At 37.2% G+C, this 26,201-nt stretch overlaps 1 protein-coding gene across 1 annotated transcript; it reads right to left on the minus strand.

Moving 5' to 3' along the window:
- Positions 1–1,245: 1,245 nt before the first annotated feature.
- Tceal7 (transcription elongation factor A like 7) lies at positions 1,246–3,069 on the minus strand. Its single transcript, XM_077107405.1, has 3 exons — positions 2,984–3,069; positions 2,291–2,364; positions 1,246–1,938 (listed from the first exon to the last, which is right to left on the minus strand). Exon 3 carries the CDS (start codon positions 1,922–1,924, stop codon positions 1,622–1,624), a length of 303 nt encoding a protein of 100 aa, XP_076963520.1. The 5' UTR covers positions 1,925–1,938; positions 2,291–2,364; positions 2,984–3,069; the 3' UTR covers positions 1,246–1,621.
- Positions 3,070–26,201: the final 23,132 nt, after the last annotated feature.

Consider the following 26,201-nt stretch of genomic DNA (forward strand, 5'->3'; position numbering starts at 1 on the left):
TCCCCAGTACCAAAATGAAAACAAAACAAGACCAAAAAATCCTATATGTTAATGACAGCATTAATCAATGAAAAAATATGAATATGACATAGTCTTTAATTTGAAATGCAAAATGTTCAGTTGGGAAATAATGCTTAAATGCATAATTATATGCATATATGTGTACTTTGTAAGGATAAATATATTATTTTTAATATATATCAGTATATGTATTAGTCTTACAAAGAATTTTTACATGTTTCAAGAGGTGTTGAGGTAGAAAGCAGAGAACTATTACCTTAGATATGTTCCCTGCATCACTTTGTACAGTTTATACATTTCCCAAAAATTGTTCTGAACTGGTAATGCAGGCCTGCCAGCAGCCCTCAGGGGGAGATCATCTCACAAGATGAAAAAACCTTACTCTTTGGAAGTAAAAGCTGCAACTCAGATGATGGAATGACATCTTTCTCTCAAACTTATACCCCAAATGAATGCATCACATCAGACTCCTATGGATGTGAAGGATCCTGTGATTGACAACGGACGTAGCTGTTTGGCTGAGGATTGTGCAAGCATTGACTGCAGCCCCAGCAACCCTAGAGCAGTCCCACTTAATGTAAGCATCACTATATAGCAGAGATAGGCTTAAGAAGACAGAGTTGAAAACAGAGGACTCCTGGAAACTTAAGTGAGTGAGGTTTTGTCACTCAAGGCCTCAGTGCACCAGCAGTGGAGAGGGCCAGCAGAGAGCAAAGGACCCAGCAGGAGCAGCAGCCATGGACAATAGGCATAGTGGAACCCAGGAGAGTAGACAGGGGTGGGGCTCAGTCACTGAGGACTAGCATGAAGCCCTTACATTTGCCTACTGGACTTGTTTCTGAGCATAGGTTTAATCAGGCCACCCTTCCTCAAATAATTGGGGTTCTGTATGCATAGGTGAAACAAGGTATCATCAAGCACAGCTCAGAGTTACTGAATCACTGCTTCCCCACAGCCCCCCTGTGAGTCAAATATTTTCCCCATGAAAAGACTGAGTCTTAAGCAACTGCATCTGTAATGATTGCCAGTTATGTTCCTCTGGCTGAGAAATCCAGAGGTAATTTGAAATTTACATTTATTAAATACTTCTGTTAAGAATTTTTTAAGTGTTTCAATGCCCTCCAAAAGTTATTTTCTCTTTCATCTTTCTTTTTTGTGTATAGCACAAGTAACACACACACACACACACACACACACACACTCATTATTTTTTAGAAAATGAGAAAATGTAGATAAGAAAAAAAGAAAATACAAATCACACAGATTGACTGTTTACCTTTGGTGTATAATAATTCAGACATTTTGCTTTGCATTTTGTCATATATAAATGTACATATAAGGTATATATATACATACATATATATTGCTCTGTAGTGTGTTTACAATATATGATGAGCATCTTCCCATTTAAATGAGTGAGCCCCCTTATTAAAGAGTGTGATGGGGTCAAAAGATGAGATGTTGATAAGAATCATGTAAATAAATCAACATCTGAGGGATTGGAGTAAAATAAAAGCAAATGTTAAGCAAGAAAATGCAGATACAAGAAACCATTGGCAAAATTAATAACAGAAAGTAAATGATTTCAGGAGTAAGTGCTTTAAATGGGATATGGACGGTCCCGAGAATGCCTGTGGTTAGAGTGCAAAGCCCTAAATTTTTTTCTCAGACCCCTTATCTCCTCCAAGCACCTTTCCATCTCATCTCCCTCTCTTGTCATTTCTTCATCCTTAAAATGCCTATAGTCTATGTCCTCTTTAAATTCTTCGAGAGACTGAAGCAGCCTCTGTCTAAAATTCCCTTCCGTTTGCTGGCGTTCAAATTCTCCGTAGGGACGTTCCTCCTCCCTCTTTGGCACGCTGCCCTGGGGCTTTCCTTCATTTTCTTTGCAGGGTTTTTGCATGATGTTGTTTCCAGCTTAAATACAGAGAGAAAAATGCAGAGACGACTGTTTCGTTACTTTTGCATCAGGATGATAAGTTTCCCTTTGGGCCAAGACACTAGCCTAATCTCCCACAACCGCCCCACAGGTCCAGTTTCCATAAGTTGTAAATGTCTCAGCTCTCTCCCCTCTCTCATGTCCTCCTCTTTCCCCTCCCTTCCCGGAACCCACCATTTCGCCAGCAGAAAAGGCTAATGGCCTCTCCCGTGGGCGGGAGAAAAGGAGCAGACCTGGAGGTGGGCTGTGAAGAGCACATTTTACCCAGCTTTTGCCATTTCCAATTTCTACCCACAGAAACGTCAGTCTAAGTGACTTCCTCACACTGACCTGTGCCGCAGATGCGGGGTAGTTTGCTGCTCTTTTTCTTGCCTGGAGGTGTCTGTGAACACAGACTTTTGGATCTGCAAACAAAAGGAAGGAGGGCGGGGAAGAGGGAATTATCTGCGATCAACCAGTCCCAGAGACAAGAGACACGCTAGCTTGATTCAGAATTCTCATCAACATCCTCGGTCCAAATTTTCTATCCTCTGGTTCCCTTCCAGTCCTCATCCCTCCCTCCAGGAATTCTGTGCTACCTCCGCCCCTCACTCTCAGGCCCAGAAGGCTCACCATCGCCCATCCCCCGTCCCGCCCCTCCAACGCAGGCCAGCGGTGAGTTTTCAAAATTCCTCTAAATTTCTCTTGTCCCCAAACCAGAATTGCAATCCCTCTCCACTCACACTCTAGGCCTACCATTTTCTCCACTGGAGAAAGACAGGGAGAAAGAGAAAGCTTTCCAGGATAAGATAAACTGAGTTCCCCCCCTCCCCCACTAAACTATCACTAAATCTCTGCGTGTCTCTCAAGAGACTTCACCTATCCCCTGGTTCCCACTTCAAAATATGCAGTTATCTCCCATCCATTTGCAAGGATTTGGGAAAGGCAAGCCCGGGCATATTAATGTCAATAGATTCAGCTACTACCGCCCCAGGGGTCCCAGCGGTTGCCTCCCACCAATCTGCTGGGATGTAAGGAATTTACCTCTTTCTTCACTTGGCCACAAACACGCAAGTCTGCAGGCGGTAAGCAGCTGGTACCCAGAAGAGAAAGAAGCCCGGGAATATAAGGACTTGGGTTCATGTCAGCTTCTGATCACGTGAGGATTATGTCATCCTCCAACTCTGGCTCCCACCTCCCCCTCCCACCAACAGTGCTGCAGAAGTGAACTGGTCTTTCAACCTCCCACCCCCACCACACCAGGCCCTGTCACTCAATTTTGTCTTTGCTAATTTCAGAGGTCAAAAGTGGCCCCTTCTCCCTGTGGTTGGAATTTGCCTTTCTCTGGTTACCAGGGAGGGGCTGCATCTTCCCATAGTTATTAACCATTGTTACTCTTTAGTGCTCCGTGTTGGGACAGAGAATTACTTATATTTTTCCGAGGTCACAAGAAAAGAAGCAGTCTTTTCTTTACTCACCCTGTCCTCAGCCACTTCCCTTGCAGTTCAATCGTTGAAACCAAAGAGGAAGGATGGGGTGAGTTAGGATAAAAGATAATGATTAGGGTTGTGGAGTTTTTTAAACTATTGTTCTGATAATTTTCTATTATTTTTCAATTTTTCCATAAACAATACTATTTTCATAATCATAAATATGATAAAGATATGTATGTTTGGAAAAAAAGATTCAAGATAGGAAGATGAAAAGACCCAGGCACCTGTTTCTGCTACTGATGTCATAATATAAATATAGACCCTTCAGGCAGAAACATCTTTGGAAGTTTAAAATGTACAGGGCAGCTGGAGTGGGCATGTGAAGTCCTTCTATTAAGTGAGTCATTGAGGCCACAATCCCAAAGTACCTTGTCTATAGATTTTAAGATCTCAAAATCCAGTCATAAATATCTGTTAGTTTAATATCAGTATTATGCCCTCTATCTCCCAGTTGTACCATGCCTTTCTGTTTAGTAGTTAGAAAGAGATCATATAGGATCATTGTTTTCCAAATTATTAAGGAATGATTAGTTGTGATAGAGGCAAGATTCACTGATAGTGTGGAAGATTTCAGAATCCTCTGTGAACATCTTTTGTGCAGATAATTAGATTCAGTTACAAATGGCTGGAAGTATCCAGATGCTGAAAATTTTCCTTTTGAATATAAAGCATGACAATGGACAGATCCTAGTTTGAATTAATGTTTTACTTACATATTGTATGTAAAACTTGGATACTGATACTTCTTGCATTATCTCTAAAATACAGCTAATAATTTTAACTATTTCACAGAGTTGTCAGGACTAAATGACATACTTTATATAAGACATTTAGTACAAGATTTATAAGTACCAACTACTTCAATAAATGACCAATGCCCATTGATTACCTCCTAGGGATCTGGGGAATGCTTCCATTTCCTACTCTGGCTTCAGTGCTTCTATTTAATGAAGGTGGCCATCAACTTATGGACTACTACAACAACATTTACTGGTCTCCTTGCCTTATGTCTTACCACCTTTCAACAAAATAATTCTAACAGTTATGATCATATTACCATCCTTTGTTATTTTACTTCATTTTCCAACAGTCTTATAAGATAGGAGAATCTTTCACAAGTACCTTTCAGTTTATAAATAAAAGCATAGATATGAAAATACATAGGGATTGGGCTGAGGTTGTGGGGTTGTGGCTCAGTGATAGAGCACTTGCCTAGCAGCGTGAGGCACTAGGTTTTATCCCAAGCACCACATAAAAAATACTAAATAAACAAAATAAAAGTATTGTGTCCATCTACAACTAAAAAAAATTAAAAATACATGGGTACATAAGCAAAATGAGATACCAAGCAGGGTACAGTGACACACATCTATAATCCCAGTGGTTTAGGAGGCTAAGTAAGGGAGATCACGAATTCAAAGCCAGTTCAGCAACTTAGTGAGGCCCTAAGCAACTTAGTGAGACTGTGTCTCAAAATAAAAAATAAAAAGAGCTGGGGATCTGGATTAGTGTTTAAGCGACCCTGGGTCAATCCCTGGTTCCAAAAAACAAATAAGCAAAAACAACAACAACAAAAATGTGATACTGAGTTACATTTGACTTGTTTCCCTAGTATTGTCTGATGGGACTCAGGTAAGGACAAGAGGCATTACATATCCCCCAAATCCTCCAGTAATTGGGGCTAGATAACCTCATAAGAATGTAATGAAAGGCATCTAAGCCAGTTGTAATTCACAGAACAATTATCTTGGCCTTCTCTTCCCAAGTCCATGAAAGGAAATATGTTGAAGTAAGAGATAAAGAATTGTAGGAGCTATTGACATTATAGAGAGTTCATTGTCATTATAAAATAACAAGAAGAATATCAATAATGTCTAGCACTTTTATACTTCTTACATTGCAGGAACTCTCTTTAAAGTAATTTACTTATGCTGGGTGTGGTGGTGCACACACTTCTGTAATCCCGGTGGCTCAGAGGGCTGAGGCAGGAGGATTGTAAACTCAAAGCCAGCCTCAGCAATTTAGTGAGGACCTAAGCAACTTAGCAAGACCCTGTCTCAAATAAAATACAAAAAGGGCTTGGGATGTGGCTCAGTTTTTATGCACTTCCGGGTTCAATTCCTGGTACCAAAAATATATATATATAAATTAAAATAAATAAAGTACTTAACATATATTAATTTAATTAATACTCATTGATATTCATAATGCTATTATTAGGAAACTAAGGAGTACAGAAGTTAAGTATTTTGCCTATAGTCACAGAATAAATGGAAACATAATTTTCTTTTAAATTAATTAAGTATTTCAATTGACAATGTTAGAAATACTGGGGGTACCCCCAAGGAATCAAACACATGTTTGGAAGTAGCTCAGCAAGGCAAACTTTACTTCTGCAGAAGGGTGTGCTTCCAAAGAAAATCCAGCAAGCAATTACACTTGGGTAGGCAGTCCACCTGTTTTTATCCCTAAAACAGTACTGCCTCTGGCTCTAATAGGAGCAGCTTGGGGTTACAATCTATGCAATTGGCTAATTTTAAAATTGGGGAGGGCAAATAGGAGGGCTATAGTTAAAATGTCTACAATTGGATCTCAAAATAGCTATGATTCGATCTTCTATCCCATATAAGGCCAAATACTATATTTTGAAAATGGACCCCTGGACTTTCTGTTTCTCACAACAAATAAAAACTTATTTATAATGGAAAACATGATATTTTGAAATATGTGTACATTGTAGAAAGGCTAAATCAAGTTAATGAACATATGTATTAACTCATACTTATTATTATTATTTTTTGTGGTGCTGGGGATTGAACCCAGGTCCTTGTGCATGCAAAGCAAGCGCCCTACCTACTGAGCTATATCCCCAGCCCTCATACTTATTTATTGAAATAAGAACACTAATATATACTCAGCAATTTTTGAGAATATTTTAAAATATCATTGCTGTGTTGTACAATAGATCACTTGAACTTATTCCTTGTGTCTAACTGAAATGTTGTTATCTTTGGACCTATAGTCCCCCACCCTTCATCCCCAGGAAATAACCACCATTCTCCTCTCTGATTCTATGAGTTCAACTTTTGCAGATTTCATATATAAGTAAGATCATGTAATTGTCTTTCTGTGCCTGATTTATTTAACTTAACATCATTTCTTCCAGGTAACTCCACGTTGTCACAAATGACGGATTTTTTTGTTGTTGTTGTTTCATATACTGCTGGGCAATTTCTGTGTCTTTTTTTGAGAAATGTATCTTCAGGTCCTCTATATTTAATTGGATTATTTGCTTTCTTGATGGTGGTTCATATTTTGAATATTAACTCCATATCAGATTTTAGTTTGTAAACATTTTCTCCCTTTCTTTAGGATGTCTCTTCACTCAGCTGATTGTTTCCTTTGGGATGCAGGAGCTTTTTAATTATATGCAATCCTGTTTGTCCATTTTCATTTTTATTTCTTGTACTTTGGGGTTCAAATATCAAAAAAAAAAATTGCCCAGACCATGCATGGAGTTTTTCCACTATGTCTTATTCTAGAAGATGTATACATTCAGGTCTTATGTTTAAGTCTTTAATCCATTTTGAATTCATAGTTCTATATTATATTAGCGTCTGATGTCATTCTTCTGCATATGCATATCCAGTTTTCCCAACTCCATTTATTGAAATGACTGTCCTTCCCCCAGTGTGTATCCTTGGCTCGTTTCTCGAAAATCAATTGATCTTAAATGCATAGATTCATTTCTGGGCTCTCAATTCTGGAATTTCGGGGTAAGGGTGATGCAGGTAATGTAAAATTGTCCTTTATATAATTTTCAATATATTTTTTCTTATTTCTGTGCTACACATGGTTTCTGTACTCTCACCTGGTTTTCATAGCTCTTGTGAAGGTATTTTTGTATATTGATGGATGCTCAAGTTGATGTTTCTTGGGGATGGGGAGAGCACTGGAAAATCCTTTTCTTACATCTTGCTGCAACCTAGCTTCTCATATTTTAATTATTTTGAAAAACAGGGTAAAAGGGTAAAAATGAACAGTGGGAAGATGAAATATATAAAAGAAAATATCAAGATATTAAGTTTAAGTTCAATTATATTAATAATTATGTAAGTATATAAAGTAAAAAAGGGTGTGTGATGGTTGATTTTTGGGTGCCAACTTGATTGAATTAAGGCATACTAAGGCATTTGACAAAATATTATTTATTCTCAATGCTTCAGTAAGCACTGAGCCCACTTCTCATGTGCCGAAACCCAGGTGTTTTTGCTTTTGATTAAACTGTTCCTACTCTCCCAGGTGGGTCCATGAAGGTATTTCTACTGGATATTTGTATGTGAGATAGTGGAGTGAGTGGTGAAGATCCACTGTCAATGTGAGGGGGCACTATTCAATCAGCTGAAGTTCCAGATGGAAAAATAAAAAGGCATATTCTCACCATCTCTTTTTTGCAGCCTGTATGACCTTCTTCTCTTGCCCTTGCACATCAGAACTCTACATTCTCTGGTCTTTGAATTGCATGACTCAAATCAGTGGACCCCTGGGCTCTTGGATAATTAGTTGCCTATAATCCCAGTGGCTCTGGAGGCTGAGGCAGGAGGATCTCAAATTCAAAGCCAGCATCAGCAGCTTAGCAAGGTCCTAAGCAGGTCACCAAGACCCTGTCTCCAAATAAAATATAAAAAAGGGCTGGGGATGCATCACGGTAGTTAAGTGCCTCTGGGTTCTCTGGGTTCAATACCTGGTAACACACACACACACAAAAAAAAAAAAAAAAAAAAAACAACCTATAGGTAACATAATAATCAGTAATATAGTTTACATTTTCCTCCAAGATTAGAAATAGGGAGAGATGTTCATGCTCATTAATCTTTATTCAATATTGTACTTCATTTATAAATAAATGTCAGGATTTTTTTCAATAAATAAAATTCTAGAATCTACAGAAATGGCTACTAGAACTACTAAGTAAGGCTAACAAACTTGTGCGATGCAAGATCACTGTTAAAAAGTCAATCATATTTCTATATACTAGAAGTGAATAATTGAAATTACAACTGTTGGGGGCTAGGGTTGTGGCTCAGCGGTAGAGCACTTAGCTAGCACATGTGAGGCCCTGGATTTGATCCACAGCATCACATAAAAATAAAACAAAGATATTGTGTCCAACTACAACTAAAAAATAAATATTAAAAAGTTTTTAAAAAGAAATTACAACTAAAATTGTGATTGAAATAAAATCAGTACCATAACAATAGTTTGGTGGCCTGTGGGATAAGGCTAACAAAATATGTATCAAGCATGTACTCAGTAAGCTACAAAACACTGTAAGGAGAATAAAAAATCTATATAAATATAGAAATACATCATTATTTATGGATATTTGTGAGGATACTCAATATTGTTAGTATATTATATATATAAAGATATTATTCAAAAAATCAAAGATTAAATGTTCTCTATGATATGTGGATGCTAACACACAACAAGGGGGAGGAGAAAATCAGTAGATTAGACAAAGGGGAATAAAGGAAAGGGAGGGGGTGGGGATTGGAATAGGAAAGACAGTGGGAGAATCTGATATAACTTTCTTATGTACATGTGTGAATACAACACAGTGAATCTCAACATTGTGTACATCCGCAAGACTGGGATCCTAACTAGAATAAGTTATATTCCATGTTCACGTAAATATATCAAAATATACTCTACTGTATGTATATCTAAAAAGAACAAATAAAAAATTAAAAAGAAAAAAGATATTATAAATATTAGGATTACTTTCCCAAATGATCTTCGATTCAATACAATCGCAATAAAAACCAAGCAGTCATCTTTGTAGAAATTAGCATGATGGCTCCAATATTTATATGTTCTTAGAATCACTGAAATCAATTGTAAATATGGAGAACAAGCCTGGAAACTTACACATTCATTTTTTGGTATTAGGGATTTAATCCAGAGGCGCTTAACCACTGAGCCATATCCCCAGTCCTTTTTATTTTTTATTTTAATGTTTTAATTTTGTGACAGTGTTACTAAGTTGTGTAAGTCCTCTCTAACTTACTGAGGCTGGTCTTTTGTTTTGTTTTTAATTTTTGTTGTTGTTATTGTTGTCAATGGACCTTTATTTTTATTTAATTGTATGTAGTGCTGAGAATTGAACCCAGTGCCTCACACATGCTAGGCAAGCGCCTTACCACTGAGCCACTGAGGCTGGTCTTGAACTTGCAATCTTCCTGTTTCAGCTTCCTGAGTCACTGGGATTACAGGTCTGTGCCACCATGCCTGGTTTAGATAATCTTATAATAAGAATTGACTTCAGTGACTAAGGCAGTGTGTGTGTTAGGGTGCAAAATTAATGTATACATCCAGGGAATAGAATAGTCCCAATGTAGCAGTCGACTAATTAAAAAAAAAGTGCCAATATAACTCACAGGGTATCTTTGAGCCTTCCTTCATATTTTACACAAAAATTAATTTGAAATGAATCATTGACACAAGTGTAAAATTCAAAAACATGAAACTTCTAAAATAAAACACAAGTGAAAGTATTCGTAGCATTGGGATAGGCAAAGATTTCTTAAAAAAGAGCATGGGTCATGAACAAAATTAATTGCAAATTTGGACTTCAACAAAATTTAAAACTTCTACTCTTTGAAGGATTCCATTAAGAAATAAAATAGGTGCTGGGGGTGTGGCTCAAGTGATAGCACGCTCGCTTGGCATGCACGGGGTGCTGGGTTTGATCCTCAGCACCACATAAAAATAAAAAAAAATAAAGATGTTGTGTCCACCGAAAACTAAAAAATAAATATTAAAAAATTCTCTCTCTCTCTCTCTCTCTCTCTCTCTCTCTCTCTCTCTCTCTCTTTCTCTCTCTCTCTCTCTCTTTAAAAAATAAATAAAATAGCAAGTTAATGACTGGGATAAAATATTCACAATGCTTACAGACATATATGACAGACAAACAACCAGGTCATATATGAGAACTCTTCAAACTCAAACTAAAGACAAATAAATAAAAGTGGGCTAAGTATTTGGTTACAAATTTCACAACAGTAGAAATGCAGAACACATTTCACATACTTCAGTAAGTGAAATGGTTCTCAACACCTTTACTCTTCATGGAAATGTAAATTAAAAGCATTTTAAATAATCACTATGCATTGAGTACAAGAAATGCAATTATGAAGACAAATAACATAAAATATTGTTGAAGATGTGGAGCAAATGGAAATTTCATATTTTGCTAACAGGAATTTTTTTACACTTATTTGAATTTCAAAAATTCAAACATTTTGGGAAATTTTTGTGAGTTTCTTGAAATTTCAAACCTACACTAATGGTGGTCTAGTGGTTGGGATTTGGTGCTAACATACACTTATTATAAGACTCAGCAATTCTACTCTTAGGAATTTACTCAAAATTAATGAAAATGTACGTCTACAAAAATGTACACTAATTTTTTATACATTTGTTTTATTTATTTTTATGTGGTGCTGAGGATTTAACCCATTGCCTCACACATGTGAGGCAAGTGCTCTACCACTGAGCCACAACCCCAGACCCTATACATGAATTTTTATAGCAGTTTAATTTTAAAAAGCTTTTATTAGAAACAGTCTATCTAGTGAATAGCCAGAGAAGAAATGAGGCCCTCAGTCTAAAAGCCCTCTATTATCAAAGTCTCACCAACAACTTTATGAGTGAGGAAGTGGATCATCCCACAACTAAACCTTAATTGTAGCCCTGTGATCATCTTGGTTTTAGCCTATGAGATACCTTGAGGTAGAGCCATTCAAATAAGCTGTGCCTAGTTTTTTATTTCTTTTTTTTTTAATTCCAGGGATTGAACCCAGGGTTCTTAACCACTGAGCCATATCCTCAGCAATTTTTTTAGTATTTTATTTAGATACAGGATCTCATTTGCTTAAGGGCCTTGCTAAGTTGCTGAGGTTAGCTTTGAACTCTTGATCCTCCTACTTCAGCCTTCTGAGCCTCTGGGATTACATGTTTGTGCCACCACTCCCATTTGTGTCTAGTTCCTTGACCCACATAAACTGAAATGACAATTGTTTTGTGTTTTCAAGTCACTAAGTATAGGGGTAATTTGTTATACAGCAATGAAGTACTAAACAATGAAGTAATTTGTTATTCAGCAATAAAGTACAATGGAAAAATAAACTGAAACAAACTATTGATGCAGATGATAACATGGATGAAACAAGCACAAAAAAGTACATGCAATATAATTCCACCTATACAACATTTTCTTGAACAGATAAAACTGGTCTATAGCGATAGGAATCAGATTATTAGTTTCCTGTAGTGAAGTGTTTTGGGGATACGATCTGCAAAGGAGTATGACTATTTGGAGTAATGAAAATATTTCATATCTTAAATGCAGTGATCACATGAGTGTATACTTATTACTACTCATCACTCACTTGAAATGTATTCTTCATATGTGTACAATTTATTATATGTAAATTATAATATTTTTTAGCACCTAGGATTGAATCCAGGGGCACTTTACCACTAAACTACATTCCCAGTCCTTTTTATTTATTTTTATTTTGAGACAGGTTCTTGCTAAATTGTTGAGGCTGGCTTCAACCTTATGATCCTTCTGCCTCAGTCTCCTGAGTAGCTGGGATTACAGGTATGTGCCATTGCCAGTGTAAATTACATTTCCAAAAGTTAAGAAAAGTGATCAAAACAAAAACACTGCTACAAGATGAGCTCAATGCCTCTACAAGACTGTGAAACCATGTTAGACAGTGGAAGGCTAGGAAGAAATCCCTTGATTGCCACAGCTCTGTAGAAGTTTTATCCTAGATGTATATCCCCTGATTAGTGTAAACCCAACTGAATCCCTGAATGATTGCATGGAACTCAAGTATAAAGAACTGAAAGCCTGCTAATTATTTACTTTTGTCCTAGCATGGTCCCTGCCCTATGTAAGCTTGTCCTGTAACTTGAAAACTGTCACCATGGACTTCTGGACTGTCCTGATACTAGATACCCTTAACTATTCATGCCCCACTTAATGGAGAACAAGGGCATTGGGCCACTTCCCCCAACTTTGTTCTCTCTCAGCAGGAAGCATCTTGGAGATGTCATTGCCCATTTTTCCATATAAATTGAATGTAGAAATTAACAGTGGGGAAATGTAACAGTGATCCACTTTACAAGGTCACAAGGGATTTGAATATAGCCCTTGCTGCTCTGCTGCTCAATTTTTTCACTTTATTTTTTTACTTGTTCTTCTTAGATATACATGACAGTAGTGTGTATTCTTTTTAAATTCTTATTGGTTCTTTTTAGTTATACATGACCATAGAGTATATTTTGATATACATATATGGAATATAACTTATTCTAATTAGGATCCCATTCTTGTGATTGTACATGATGTGGGGTTTCATTGGTTGTGTATTCATATATGAACTGAGAAAAGTTAAGTCCAGTTTATTCTATTGTCTTTCCTATTCTTATCCCCTCTCTTCCCTCCATTACCCTTTGTCTAATCCCCTTTGTATTCTTCCCCGCTCCCCCTTTCCCCCTTGTAGTGTTAGCATCCACATATCAAAGAGAACATTAGACCTTTGGTTTTTGGGGATTGGCTCATTTCTTTTGTCATGATAATCTCTGGAACCATCCACTTATTGGCAAAAGTCATAAAGTCATTCTTTTTTTTTTTTTTTGGTATCTGGGATTGAACTCAGGGGCACCCCACCACTGAGGCATATCCCCAGCCTTATTTTGTATTTTATTTAGAGACAGGGTCTCACTGAGCTGCTCAGTGCCTCACCTTTGCTGAGGCTGGCTTTGAACTCATGATCCTCCTGACTCAGACTCAAACTGCTGGGATTACAGGTGTGTACCACCTCGCCCAGTAAAGTTGTTCTTTTTTATGGCTGAGAATATTGCATTCTGTGTGGACATGTTTCTCTCTCTTCCTCTCTCTCCCTCAACCTAATCCCTCCTCTCCCTAATCTTTCCCTCCCTAATCTTGGAGGAAATAGGATTACCTTTCTTGTCCATCCTAGGTAGAGTTATATCTTTGAGCACACACCCACCACAGGAACAAGCAATTTAGATTTGTGGATGGCAGCATAAGATCCTAGAAGGGACTATTTCCCAAATTAACAAGTGAATTGCAACTTGGGGCAGAGAACAAGTGGAATGTAGCCTTTGAATCACCTCTTTATTTTTTTTTTAATTTTTTTTAAAATTTTTATTGTTGGTTGTTCAAAACATTACATAGTTCTGGATATATCATATTTCACACTTTGATTCAAGTGGGATATGAACTCCCATTTTTACCCCATATACAGATTGCAGAATCACATCGGTTACACATCCATTGATTTACATATTGCCATACTAGTGTCTGTTGTATTCTGCTGCCTTTCCTATCCTCTACTATCCCCCCTCCTCCCCCTCCCCTCCCCTCTTCTCTCTCTACTCCCTCTACTGTAATTCATTTCTCCCCCTTATATTTTTTTCCCTTTCCCCTCACTTCCTCTTGTATGTAATTTTGTATACCCCTGAGGGTCTCCTTCCATTTCCATGCAATTTCCCTTCTCTCTCCCTTTCCCTCCCACCTCTCATCCCTGTTAAATGTTAATCTTCTTCTCATGCTCTTCATCCCTACTCTGTTCTTAGTTACTCTCCTTATATCAAAGAAGACATTTGGCATTTGTTTTTAAGGGATTGGCTAGCTTCACTTAGCATAATCTGCTCTAATGCCATCCATTTCCCTGCAAATTCTATGATTTTGTCATTTTTTAATGCAGAGTAATACTCCATTGTGAATAAATGCCACATTTTTTTTTTATCCATTCGTCTATTGAAGAGCATCTAGGTTGGTTCCACAGTCTTGCTATTGTGAATTGTGCTGCTATGAACATGGATGTAGCAATATCCCTGTAGTATGCTCTTTTTAGGTCTTTAGGGAATAGATCGAGAAGGCGAATAGCTGGGTCAAATGGTGGTTCCATTCCCAGCTTTCCAAGAAATCTCCATACTGCTTTCCAAATTGGCCGCACCAATTTGCAGTCCCACCAGCAATGTACAAGTGAACCCTTTTCCCCACATCCTCGCCAGCACTTGTTGTTGTTTGACTTCCTAATGGCTGCCAATCTGACTGGAGTGAGATGGTATCTTAGGGTGGTTTTGATTTGCATTTCTCTGACTGCTAGAGATGGTGAGCATTTTTTCATGTACTTGTTGATTGATTGTATGTCCTCCTCTGAGAAGTGTCTGTTCAGGTCCTTGGCCCATTTGTTGATTGGGTTATTTGTTATCTTATTGTCTAATTTTTTGAGTTCTTTGTATACTCTGGATATTAGGGCTCTATCTGAAGTGTGAGGAGTAAAGATTTGTTCCCAGGATGTAGGCTCCCTATTTACCTCTCTTATTGTTTCTTTTGCTGAGAAAAAACTTTTTAGTTTGAGTAAGTCCCATTTGTTGATTCTAGTTATTAACTCTTGTGCTACGGGTGTCCTATTGAGGAATTTGGAGCCCGACCCCACAGTATGTAGATCGTAGCCAACTTTTTCTTCTATCAGACGCCGTGTCTCTGATTTGATATCAAGCTCCTTGTGAATCACCTCTTTAAAAACCCCCTTTTACCCTAGTTGGGGAGACTCAGCCTTTGGGATTGGAGTCCTCTGTGTTTCTTCTTTGCTAGTGAAGGAAAAAAACTTATTTTTTCCCTTTTCTCAAAAAAGCATCCTTTTTACTAAATGGCTTGTTCAAAAAATGGTATGTTGATGAGTATGGTGGTACATGTCTGTATTCTCAGTGACTTGGAAGGCTGAAGCAGGAGAATTGCCAGCCTCCACAATTTAGCAAGGCCCTAAGCATCCTAGAAAGACTCTGTCTCAAAATAAAAAGGACTAGGGATGTGCCTCAGTGGTTAAGCACCCTGGGTTCAACCCCTGGTACCAAAAACAAAATAAAATGAGAATAACCCTGAAAGACTGTGTATGCCAATTTGAAAAGCACTGAGATAATCCAAATGATTTTTAAAACAATCTTGCCTATATCATGAGGTCATGAGAGGTAATGAAGCCTCTCCATCACTACCCTTGCCTACAGGTTATGAGTTTTGAAAAGGTGTCTTAGATCATACTTATATTAAATAAATGTGTAAGTTTTAAAGCATTCTTACCATAACCAGAAGCATTAAAAATGTATAGGTTAGTGAAATAGTAAAAGATGAACACTCTTGGAACCAATAGCCAGATAAAAAAATAGAAAAATTTCAGCCATCCTAGAAGCTCGTACCCTGTCCTAATTGAAGGCTCCTCTTTTCCTCCAAACTGACAATTATTTCAACTTTTATAGTAACCACTTTAATTTCTTAGTGGTTTTATCTCCCAAGTATATATTCTCAGACACTATAGTTATAAGGTTCTTGCTTAGCATCTGGATGGCCATCTTAAGTGACAGCTGCCATTTTAAGGAAAAAGTTTCTTTTTCCCATCCAAGGGCATTTCTGAGAAAGGCTCACCACTCCCTCATACCAACCCAACCCCTAATGGGCCTGCATTAGGACCCCCATTAGCATCCCCAGCTCTGATTCCTGAGCCTGACCATAAAAGTTCCAGACCCCAAGCCTGTTTTACCTCTCTCCACTATAGAGAGATGGTCTTTATTTGTCAACATTGACAAATAAATTCTCATGTGTATCTCTGCCTGGTCTCCGTCTTTCATTTCTCGCTTATCAGCCTCTCGTTTCTCGCTTTCCCTTCAATGGTCTTGCCCATTTTCAAATTTTTGTATTTATTTGAAGTCTCTCAATCTACAGAGTTTTCCTCCACTTTTCTCCTTACAAATTATTTGTGAAAGATCTTGGGATGATGTCTTGTAGATTTTCCCACAGACTGAATTTTGCTGACTGCCTACTTTTGGTGTAGTTAAGTACAACATCCTTGACGTGTATCCCATGCTGATTCTCTTTTCTATATTTCCTGAAAATTTGCAATTATACCCAGGGATTTTATTATACTTGGGTTTGATCCCTTTGGATCAATAGATAGCATTGTTTCTTTCACAAAGAGACACATAATGGCTGTTTTTTGCTCTCTTTGGATATTATCAGCCTAATATTTAATGCTATTGAGAGGCAACCCTGTAATTTTCATGTGCTTAAGGAACACATGTGGTGTTGGCTTTCAGTGACCAGCTAGTGAGTTCCCTTCTTGATACTTCTTTCAATTCAGTTTTAGTAAGTCCAAAGATTTAACTTAAAAACTCTTTTCTCTTTTTTTTTCTTTTTGGCTATACATACACACACATATATACACATGTGTGCATATTGTTATGTATGCATGTATATATTGATATGTTGATATATTTATGTATACATATATAGCTTTTAAATTAACACATGGATATTAAAGCATAGAACTTTAAATACTGACTGTTAACAGAGTTTGCTCCTGTGCAGTTTGTATTATTTGGTGACTAAAGGTCTATGGGGGTGAACTTTATTTTTTAGTCCTCTGTTGATATTTTCAGTAATCTTGTAGTGAGGTCCTGTGCTTTTAACATTAATTAACCCAACCTATCTTATTATTTTTTCTAGTTATCCTGTCTTGAAATCTCAGAGCCTTGTATGATTCTCATGACTTCCATAAACAGAAAACCCTGTCTTTCTTCACTGTGACAGCTGAAACTGTCACTCTCCTAGTTTAGGCCCTTATCATCTTACATATGAACTATTAGGACAAGTGATTATCTGGTGTTCCTCCCTACATCTCCCTTCTCTTCAGAGAAGTTTAAAATAGATTTCTAAGGTCACATATATGGTTGTTGCTGAGTTTAGGAACCAACAACATTCTGGGATGAGGACTGTCTCAATATGTCCCTATATTCTCTTCCATCTTCTTCAGTCAATCTTCTTCCTTTTATTCACTGATGAGTCAATCGTTGTTTGGGGGTTCTCTGGATGCCCAAGGTTACCCTCTCAGAGGAAAGCTCTACACTGCTCAAAAATAAATTCTCCGTTTGGGACAAATACGACTTCACATGAGGCCATTTAGAGGAAGACCTAAAAGCATAGGTGTGAGAAACCCAGGTCAATAAGTTCTAGGAGAAGGCAATGTCCAGGTTGGCTTTAAATAGAAAAAGCCTCAAGGAGGAAAAAGACTTAGACCTAGGTCTCAAAAGATGGTCAGGACCTAGACTTAAGATGGGCAGGAGAGAGCAGACTTGTTTAAAGAACCCTGGCTACCTTGTGGGTAAAAATCCACTTGCTCCTTCTTTAGAGGTGTTTATCGATGATGTCTCTTGTCTGAAAGAGGTTCATAAAGTATACTCACTTTATGTCATGAAGTCTAGAAATCTGCTCCGCATTCTCCTAAGGATTTTAAAATTTATTTCTAAGTCTTGGAATCTGAATTTGTCAACATTTCCATATAGAACTTAGACAAGTTCATTAATATATGCATCCCCCTTGAGCCCACAAATCCATTCTTTGACATCCATCTTAAGGAAAAATCAATGGCAAAATTTAATTATGACAGAGTTATCGTTAAATATAAATTTATACCACATTTGTATTCACTGGACTAATATTTTTTAGTCATAGAGAAAACCTTATGTTTTGCTCTATACTGAATTATGTGTGGATGTATTTCAGATGATTAACTTTGCCAAAGCTTGGCTACTGATTGTAACTTTATGACATCACTCATTTTAGTCAAGACTACTAATTGTCCCCAGTGAAATTTCCCCAATCTTCCTCTAATAGGACTCCCCTCCCTAAGTTTTTGAAGAGCTCTTAATCACTAGCCAGAAGTTAATATTCCCCAATTTCCTGTGCAGTCAGGTGTATCCATGTCCAAATTTGTTGTAATAGAACGTGAGCAGTTATGGACTGTAAAACTTCTGTATAATCTCTTTGAATGGGAACTATTTACCTTTTAATTACTCTTTCCTCTTTACTGTATTCTCAAACTTAGATGAAGTGTAAGAAAAATAATTTAGAAGGTGGAAGATCCACAAAATAGAACACACCTGATTTCATCAGACAAGTCTGCTTACTCATAATTTTCTTTCTACTTCTGGTTTACTTTGTGTGAAAAAAAAATGCACTATGGTTTGTGAAAATAAATTTTCTCTGGGCTGGGGATGTGGCTCAAGCGGTAGCACGCTCGCCAGGCATGCGTGCGGCCCGGGTTCGATCCTCAGCACCACATACCAACAAAGATGTTGTGTCTGCCGAAAACTAAAAAATAAATATTAAAATTCTCTCTCTCTCTCTCTCTCTCTCTCTAATTTTTTTTCCCTCTGGTTTTAACCATTGTATTTTTAAATTTTTTTAAAGAATTTTTTTAGTTGTAGATGGACACGATACCTTTATTTATTTTTTTATGTAGTTCTAAGGATCAAACCCAGTGCCTCACACATTCTAAGCAAGCACTCTACCATTGAGCCACAATCCCAGTCCCAAGCTTGAATTTTTGATATCTCTATGTTATAGGGGCTTATTTTGTGTCCTAGGCATAGTTGTCAAGGAAGTGATAGAAAGCTATGATCACTTTTTTCTGACATGGAAAAATGGGGTTAATCCTGGTTTGTATTCACTTACATTTTTATTTCTGGTGCTTTTGTGTATAAAAATACTTTGTTTTAATATTTAATTGCCTTGGGCTGGGGATGTGACTCAACAATAGAGTGCCTGAGTAGCATGTACAAGGCTCTGGGACTGATTCCCAGCACTGCAAAAAAAAAAAAAAAAAAAAAAAATCACAGGTATGTTCAGAAATAAGCATTTATTATATTTGTCTGTTACTGTCCATGTAATATACATATTAGAATCCAATTGAGCATGCTGTTTTAATCTAATTTTATATTACTCAAAGTACAAATCAGGAAAAGTTTCCTGCATTTAATACCTCTTTACAGTATATTTCCATTGCTTTGTAGAATTAAATTAAATAGAGAGCCAGGGCAGATTGAGGGCTTTAAGTTTCTTTTTTTAAATATTTTTTTCAGATGTTGACAAACCTTTATTTTACTCACTTATTTATATGCGGTGCTGAGAATCAAACCCAGTGCCTCACACAAGCTAGTCAAGTGCTCTACCACTGAGCCACAACTCTAGCCCCTAAGTTTCTTCTTTTAAAAGTATTTTGGGGCTGGGGATGTGGCTCAAGCAGTAATGCGCTCTCCTGGCATGCATGGGGAGCTGGGTTCGATCCTCAGCACCATATAAAAATAAAATAAACATGTTGTGCCCACCGAAAACTAAAAAAAATTAAAAAATAAAAAATTCTCTCTCTCTCTCTCTTTAAAAAAGTATTTTGTAGATGCTGCAGAACTTGTTAATGTCATAAATATCAACTGACATTGGCTTTACACAATGGGACCTATTTTTTTATTTTTCAGTATTGGGGATCAAATCCAGGGCCTCACACATGCTAGAGAAGCACTCTACTACTGAGCTACATTCCCAGCCCTTGAACTAAATTATATGATAGGTAGTAGTTTATTTAAGATGAATAATCTGTATTTGTATGTTTTGTATTCTCATTGTTTTTCTCTTATAATTGGTTTACTATATATGCATATAACTAATATATATGAATAAATATTTCCACACATTTAGATTTTTTTCCTGTAGAATATAATACAAAATGTGAAATAACTATATTGAATAGAAGGAACTTTTCTAAAAAAAAAATTATTTTACTATCAAATTGTCCTCTGAAAAGAATGTACTGACATATATACCTCTAATAATGTGTTAAAGTCTTAGTTTTAACTCTGAGAAAAATGATATCAGTTTGCTTTGCATTTAGTGAAATTTTTAATAAAGAATAAAATACAATGATGTAAAAATGCCCCAAATATTAAGTACATAGCTCAATGAAGTATCAAAACATAAAACAACTTAACCAGCACTTAATGAAAAATAAAAAAAGAAAAATGACATTATTAACACTGTAGAATACCAATGCCAGTCATTAGTCCAGGCTGCCACTACCCTGAATTGTAACATCTCATATTAATGAAACACTGTTTAAATCCAATCAAATGGAATTTTACATGAAATACTTCCCCTCTTTGGCCTCTTTCTCTAAACATGATCTTTATGAAATCCAATCATATTGTGGTTAGGTATAATTTGTATATTGTCTTTGCTGAATAATATTCCATTATTTAAATATGTAAGTTACCTGATGAACAACACTTAGATTGGCCAATGTGTTTTAAAAGTGATATTATGAGACTTTTGGCAAAATAGCAGCTGAATAAGAGCCTGCAGAAGTTATCTTCCCACAGGAACACAAATGGGAACTAGTCACACTCCAAATTATCTTTACAAGAGATAAGGAAATCAATGAGACCAGAGTGCCTGCTTTTAGTACAACAAAATGAAAGGACATATTGAAGAAAGCAAGAAAAGGAAGAAACTGCCTGTGTCACCCCTCCCACAAATCCAAGTGGCCCAGTTTAAACATACACCTACTTCAGTAATCTTGGCTTGTAAAGTTTCTGAAGGTGAGATAATCATGTCCAGGCCTTAGACTTGAAACCCAGTACCAGGTCTATAAGGGTGAAAATCAGTGCTCAGTAAAGCCCCATAACCTCAACCACCCACAGACTGAGCCAATGGAACTGCATTTGGCTAGGCAGCTGACTGCCTCCACCACCCTTCCTCCAAACTCAGGCTGCAGGGGTAGGGCAAGACTTCACCTACCTGGGAATGGGCATGAAAGGATAGGTGCTTTGTTTTGGAGCTCATTGTCAGGTCCATTGCAGTGAAACCCAGCACTCAGTAGAAACTGAAAGCCCCCTATGCAGATCAGAACTCACATATGGAGTCTCTAGACTGCTGCCAGCATCAAGGAGTGGCCTGTATACAGATGGAACAAACTAAAGTTTCAGCCTGCATCATTTTCTGCCTTGGAGTGGGGCTGGGGCACACCCATTTTTCTCCAGAGAGTGTTTAGGTCCCCAAGTCTGTGAGATTCCTGTGCAAGCCAGCTTAGCATTAGCCTTGGTGGCCAAGGTACTGTCTCTACCACTTATTTTCCTACTTCAGGCCGCAAAGCTAACACCAGGCCAGTGTTCACAGAGGGGGAGCAAGGACTGCTGTAGCATCAGGCAGAGAAATATGTGATATGGACTCAAGATTCTACTTGTATCACTATCAACTGTGGCATAGGCCTCAGTGCACAACTGAGACTACATGGGTATTTTTACTATGAGACTCAGATGTGACCCAGCTTAACATCAATCTGGATGGTCAATGGTCTGTCTTCACCAATACTACCTCAACCTCAGGCAGCACAGCATGGTATAAGACACCATTTGTTGGAAGTAGGACAGGGTACTAATCAGAAGGCATTGCCTAGGTTAGTAATCATAAGATATTGTGTGCTGGACTGGTAAAACTTAACATTGGGCAGATCTTAATGGCCTCCATCCTCAGGCCTGCCTGCAGATAGATCCTGTGGAACAGCTCAAGTGCCAGGAAAAGACATATGATACTGATCTATTCGACTTCTATTCCAGTCAACATCACTTGTGACTGGTTGTAGTGGACTTGGACTGGTATTATGCTGGTCTTGGCAGGTTGTAGTCTCAGGGTGTGATACAGCTTGGCAGCATTGGTGGTCACAGGCATGACATAGGAACCTAAGTTTGATCTATACACAATAATTCTGCCCAGAGTTAAGCAAAATCAACTGTGCCTGAGCACATGCCAGTAAGTGTGGATGATACATCTGATCCTACCCCAAACTAAGGGAGAGTCTTGTAGAGACAGTCTACTCTTTCTAGGTACTCTCCTGTTTCATTCAGAACAGCATATTTAGAATAAACTCAGGCTTAAATTTCCCTCTAGTACTGAAACAGTGATAACATACCACCAAAGGACTCCCAGCAAACCTGACCTGGGTGTCATTCAGTGGAAGTGACCACAGCTTCAGAGAAATTTCAAAACTGCCTACAATTTCCATTAAGACCTATAAACAAAGCCAGATTAGGAAGGTATAAATAATTAACCCTTCGATATCCAAATGACACTACATGCCAACAAGCATCTAGAGCTTTCAGGAAAATACGACCTCATGTGGTACTCAAACTAAGGTGCCAGAAACTGATCAGGCAGTAACCAGTAGAAGAGAACTCTCAGAGAATTTCAAACAGTGGTGGTTAATGAAACTCAGTGAGCTAGAAGAAAACAGAGAAGTGTTCCAATACAGAGAAAATTAACAAAGAGATAGAAGCAACTTAAAAACATCAAACAGAAGTCATTGAGCTTAAAAATATACTCAGTGAAATTTAAAATGCAATAAGAGGCATCAATATCAGAATAGAGCAAGCAAAAGAACCAATTAATGAGCTTGAAGACAAGCTACTTGAAAATACACAGAGAAGAAAAAAGAATAACAAGGAAAAAAGTCTACAGAAACTTTGGGACAATGTTAAAAGAGGAATATTTGGATGACTGTGGTTCAAGAGGGGCTTGAGAAGCCTAACAGGTAAAAACGTATCCAAAGAAATAATAAGAGAAAACTTTCCAAACCCAAAGAAGGATTCAAATATCCAGAGATAAGAAGATTACAGGTCACCAGTCTGATTTAACTCAACCAAGTCTATCCAAGACATCTTATACTGAAGTTCTCAAAGACAAAAGAGAAAGAGAAGATTCTCATGGCAGCAAGAGAAAAGAAACAGCACATGATTATACTTAATTCACCTGACAGAGTACTTCTCAACAGAAACTTTACAGGCCAAGTGTACTGAAGGCAAAAACTGTCAACAAAAAATACTGTATCCGGTAAAGCTACTCCTTAGAAATGAAAAGAGAGACACAGACATTCCCAGACAAATGAAAGCTGATAAAATATATAACCACCAGACCAAGACATAAGAAATGATAAAGAGAGTTCTTCAAACTGAAAGAAAGAGATATTAATGAGTAAGAAGAAAACAAAAGAAATACAAAACTTACTGATAAGAGTAATTATATAAAAATTCAGAATACTCTAATATCATAAGCATGATACATAAACTTCACATCTTTCGTATGAAGACAAAAAATAAAACAATTAAAAATAATAACCACATTAATATGTTAAGAGATGGGGTATATAGAATGGTATAAAATGGGACATGAAAAATTAAAGATGTGGAGCTGGGCATGGTGGCACATGCTTGTAATCCTAGTAACTTGGGAGGCTGAGGCAGGAGGATCCAGAGTTCTAAGACAGTCTCAGCATCTTAGCGAGGCCCTACGCAACTTAGTAAGACTCTGACTTAAAATTAAAAGGGGCTGGGGATGTAGCTCAGTGGTTAAGCACCTGGGTTCAATCCCCAGGACCCTTCACCAAATATTGAAAATATGGGGAGGAATAGAGTGTAAGTGTTGTGTTTTTTTATTAGTGTATTTTATCTACTTCCTTTGTATATTTGTTACTGTTCTTATTTATCTCTCATCCAGTCGCTATCATTTCAAAATAGTGTGTTATAATCAAAGGGTATCTTTGTAAGCCTCCTGATAATCACAAAGCATAAATCTCTAATAGACAAACCAAAAATAATAATCATGGAATCAAAGTATACAAGTATAGTAAATCATTTGACTAAAACAGAAAACTATAGAGAGTAAAACTCCAATACAATAAAAAGTTTAGGATGTTAACCCCCACTTTGAGCAATGGACAGATCTTCCAGAGAGAAAATCAACAAAGAAATGTCAGCTAAATTGTACCCTACAGCAAATGGATCTAACAAACATCTAGAGAACATTCCATCCAACAGCTGCTGAATGCATAGTTTTCTCATCAGCTCATGGAACATTCTCCAAGATAGTTCATATGATAGGCTACAAAACAAGTCTCAACAAATTTTGAAAATTGGAATCATATCCAGTCTCTTTTCTGGCCACAATACAATCAAACAAGAAATGAATGACGAGAAACTTTGGAAATTATAGAAATACATGGAAATTTAAAAACTTGCTTCTGAATAACCAAAACATCAGGAAGGATGTCAACAAGAAAATTAGAATATTTATTTCAACAAATGAGATGGAGATACAGTACACGAAAATCAATGGGGATACAGCAAAACCAATACAAAAAGGGAAGGATATACAATAAATGTCCACATCAAAGAAGCAGAAAGTGAGGTCAGGCATGTAGCAAAGTGGTAGAGTACTTTCTTAGTATGTGTGAGTTGTGGGTTTGATCCACAGCTCTACCAAAAGCAAACAACAAAAAAAACAGAAAGATCTCAAATAAGTGACAAATTGCTGCGTCTCAAGGATCTTGAAAAACAAGAACAAATCAAACCCTGAAATAGTAAAAAGAAGGAAATAACAAATATTAAGCTGAAATAAACAAAGTAGAGACTTAAAAAACAGTAAAAAAAAATCAACAAAATACAGAGATGGCTTTTGGAAAAGATAATAAACAGACTTTTAACTAGAACAATTGAGAAAAAATATAGAAGATCCAAATAAATATAACTAGAGATGAGAAAGGAGGCATTAAAATTGATATAACAGAAATGAAAAGAATCATTGTGGACTATTATGAATAATTATATCCCCACAAACTGGAAATCTTAGAAGAAACAGATGAATTTCTGGACACATCTCACCTACCAAAATTGAACCATGAGGAAATATAAAACCTAAATAGAACAGTAACAAGTAACGAGCAGAAATCAGTAATTAAAAGTCTCCAACAAAAGTTGTGGACCAAATGTCATCCCTGCTGATTTTCAAAGACATAAAGTAGCCTGCACCATGGTACATGTCTGTAATCCCAGTTACTATGGAGGCTGAGTCAGGAGGATTGCAAATTCGAGGCCAGGCTCAGCAACATAGTGATGTTCTGCTCACAATAAAATAAGAAAAGGTCTGCTCTACCTCTAGTTCAGTGGCAGAGCACCCTTGAGTATAATCCCTAGTACCAGACATGCAAAAAGAAGAAACAGAAGGAAGAGGAGGAGGAAAATAATCCATTCACCTTAAATCATTCCAAAAAATAGAAGAGGAAGAAATTCCCACAAACACATTATATGAGGTCAACATGATCTTGATACCAAAACCAGATAGGGACACAACAACCAAGGAGGAGGAGGAGGAGGAGGAGGAGGAGGAGAGGGAGGAGGGGCAGGAAGGGGAGGAGGGGGAGGAAGAGGAGGAGGAACAAGAAGACTGGGAAAACTACACAGATGCAAAATCTCAACATGATAAACCACATCAAAATAATGAAAGACAGCACAGTGGTGTATGCCTCTAATCCCTGCGGCTTGGGAGGCTGAGGTAGGAGGATTGCAAGTTCAAAGCCAGACTCAGCAACTTAGCAAAACCCTGTCTCAATGTGAAAAAATAAAAGGGGCTAGGGATATGTCTCAGTGGTTAAACACCCCTGGGTTTACTCTCTGGTACCAAAAAAAAAAAAAAAAAAAAAAAAAAAAAAAAACAAGAATGAAGAATAGAATGAAGAATAAAAGTCATATGATCATCTTGATAGATGCAAAAAAGATATTTGATTTTATGATTAAAATGTTGAAAAAGTTAGGCAAAAAAAGGAATATATCTCAACAAAATAAAGATTGAGTATTAGGGAGAAAGCTTTCAGTTTATCCCTATTCAGCATAATGCTAGTTGTTGCAATCCCTATCTAAATAATAACTACACTCTTCAGAGAACTTGAAAAATACATAAATTTATCTAGAACCACAAAAATCCTGAATAGTCAAAGCCATCTTAAGCAAAA

The sequence above is a fragment of the Callospermophilus lateralis genome, chromosome X, assembly GCF_048772815.1.
Source record: "Callospermophilus lateralis isolate mCalLat2 chromosome X, mCalLat2.hap1, whole genome shotgun sequence".
NCBI classification, from domain to species: domain Eukaryota; kingdom Metazoa; phylum Chordata; class Mammalia; order Rodentia; family Sciuridae; genus Callospermophilus; species Callospermophilus lateralis.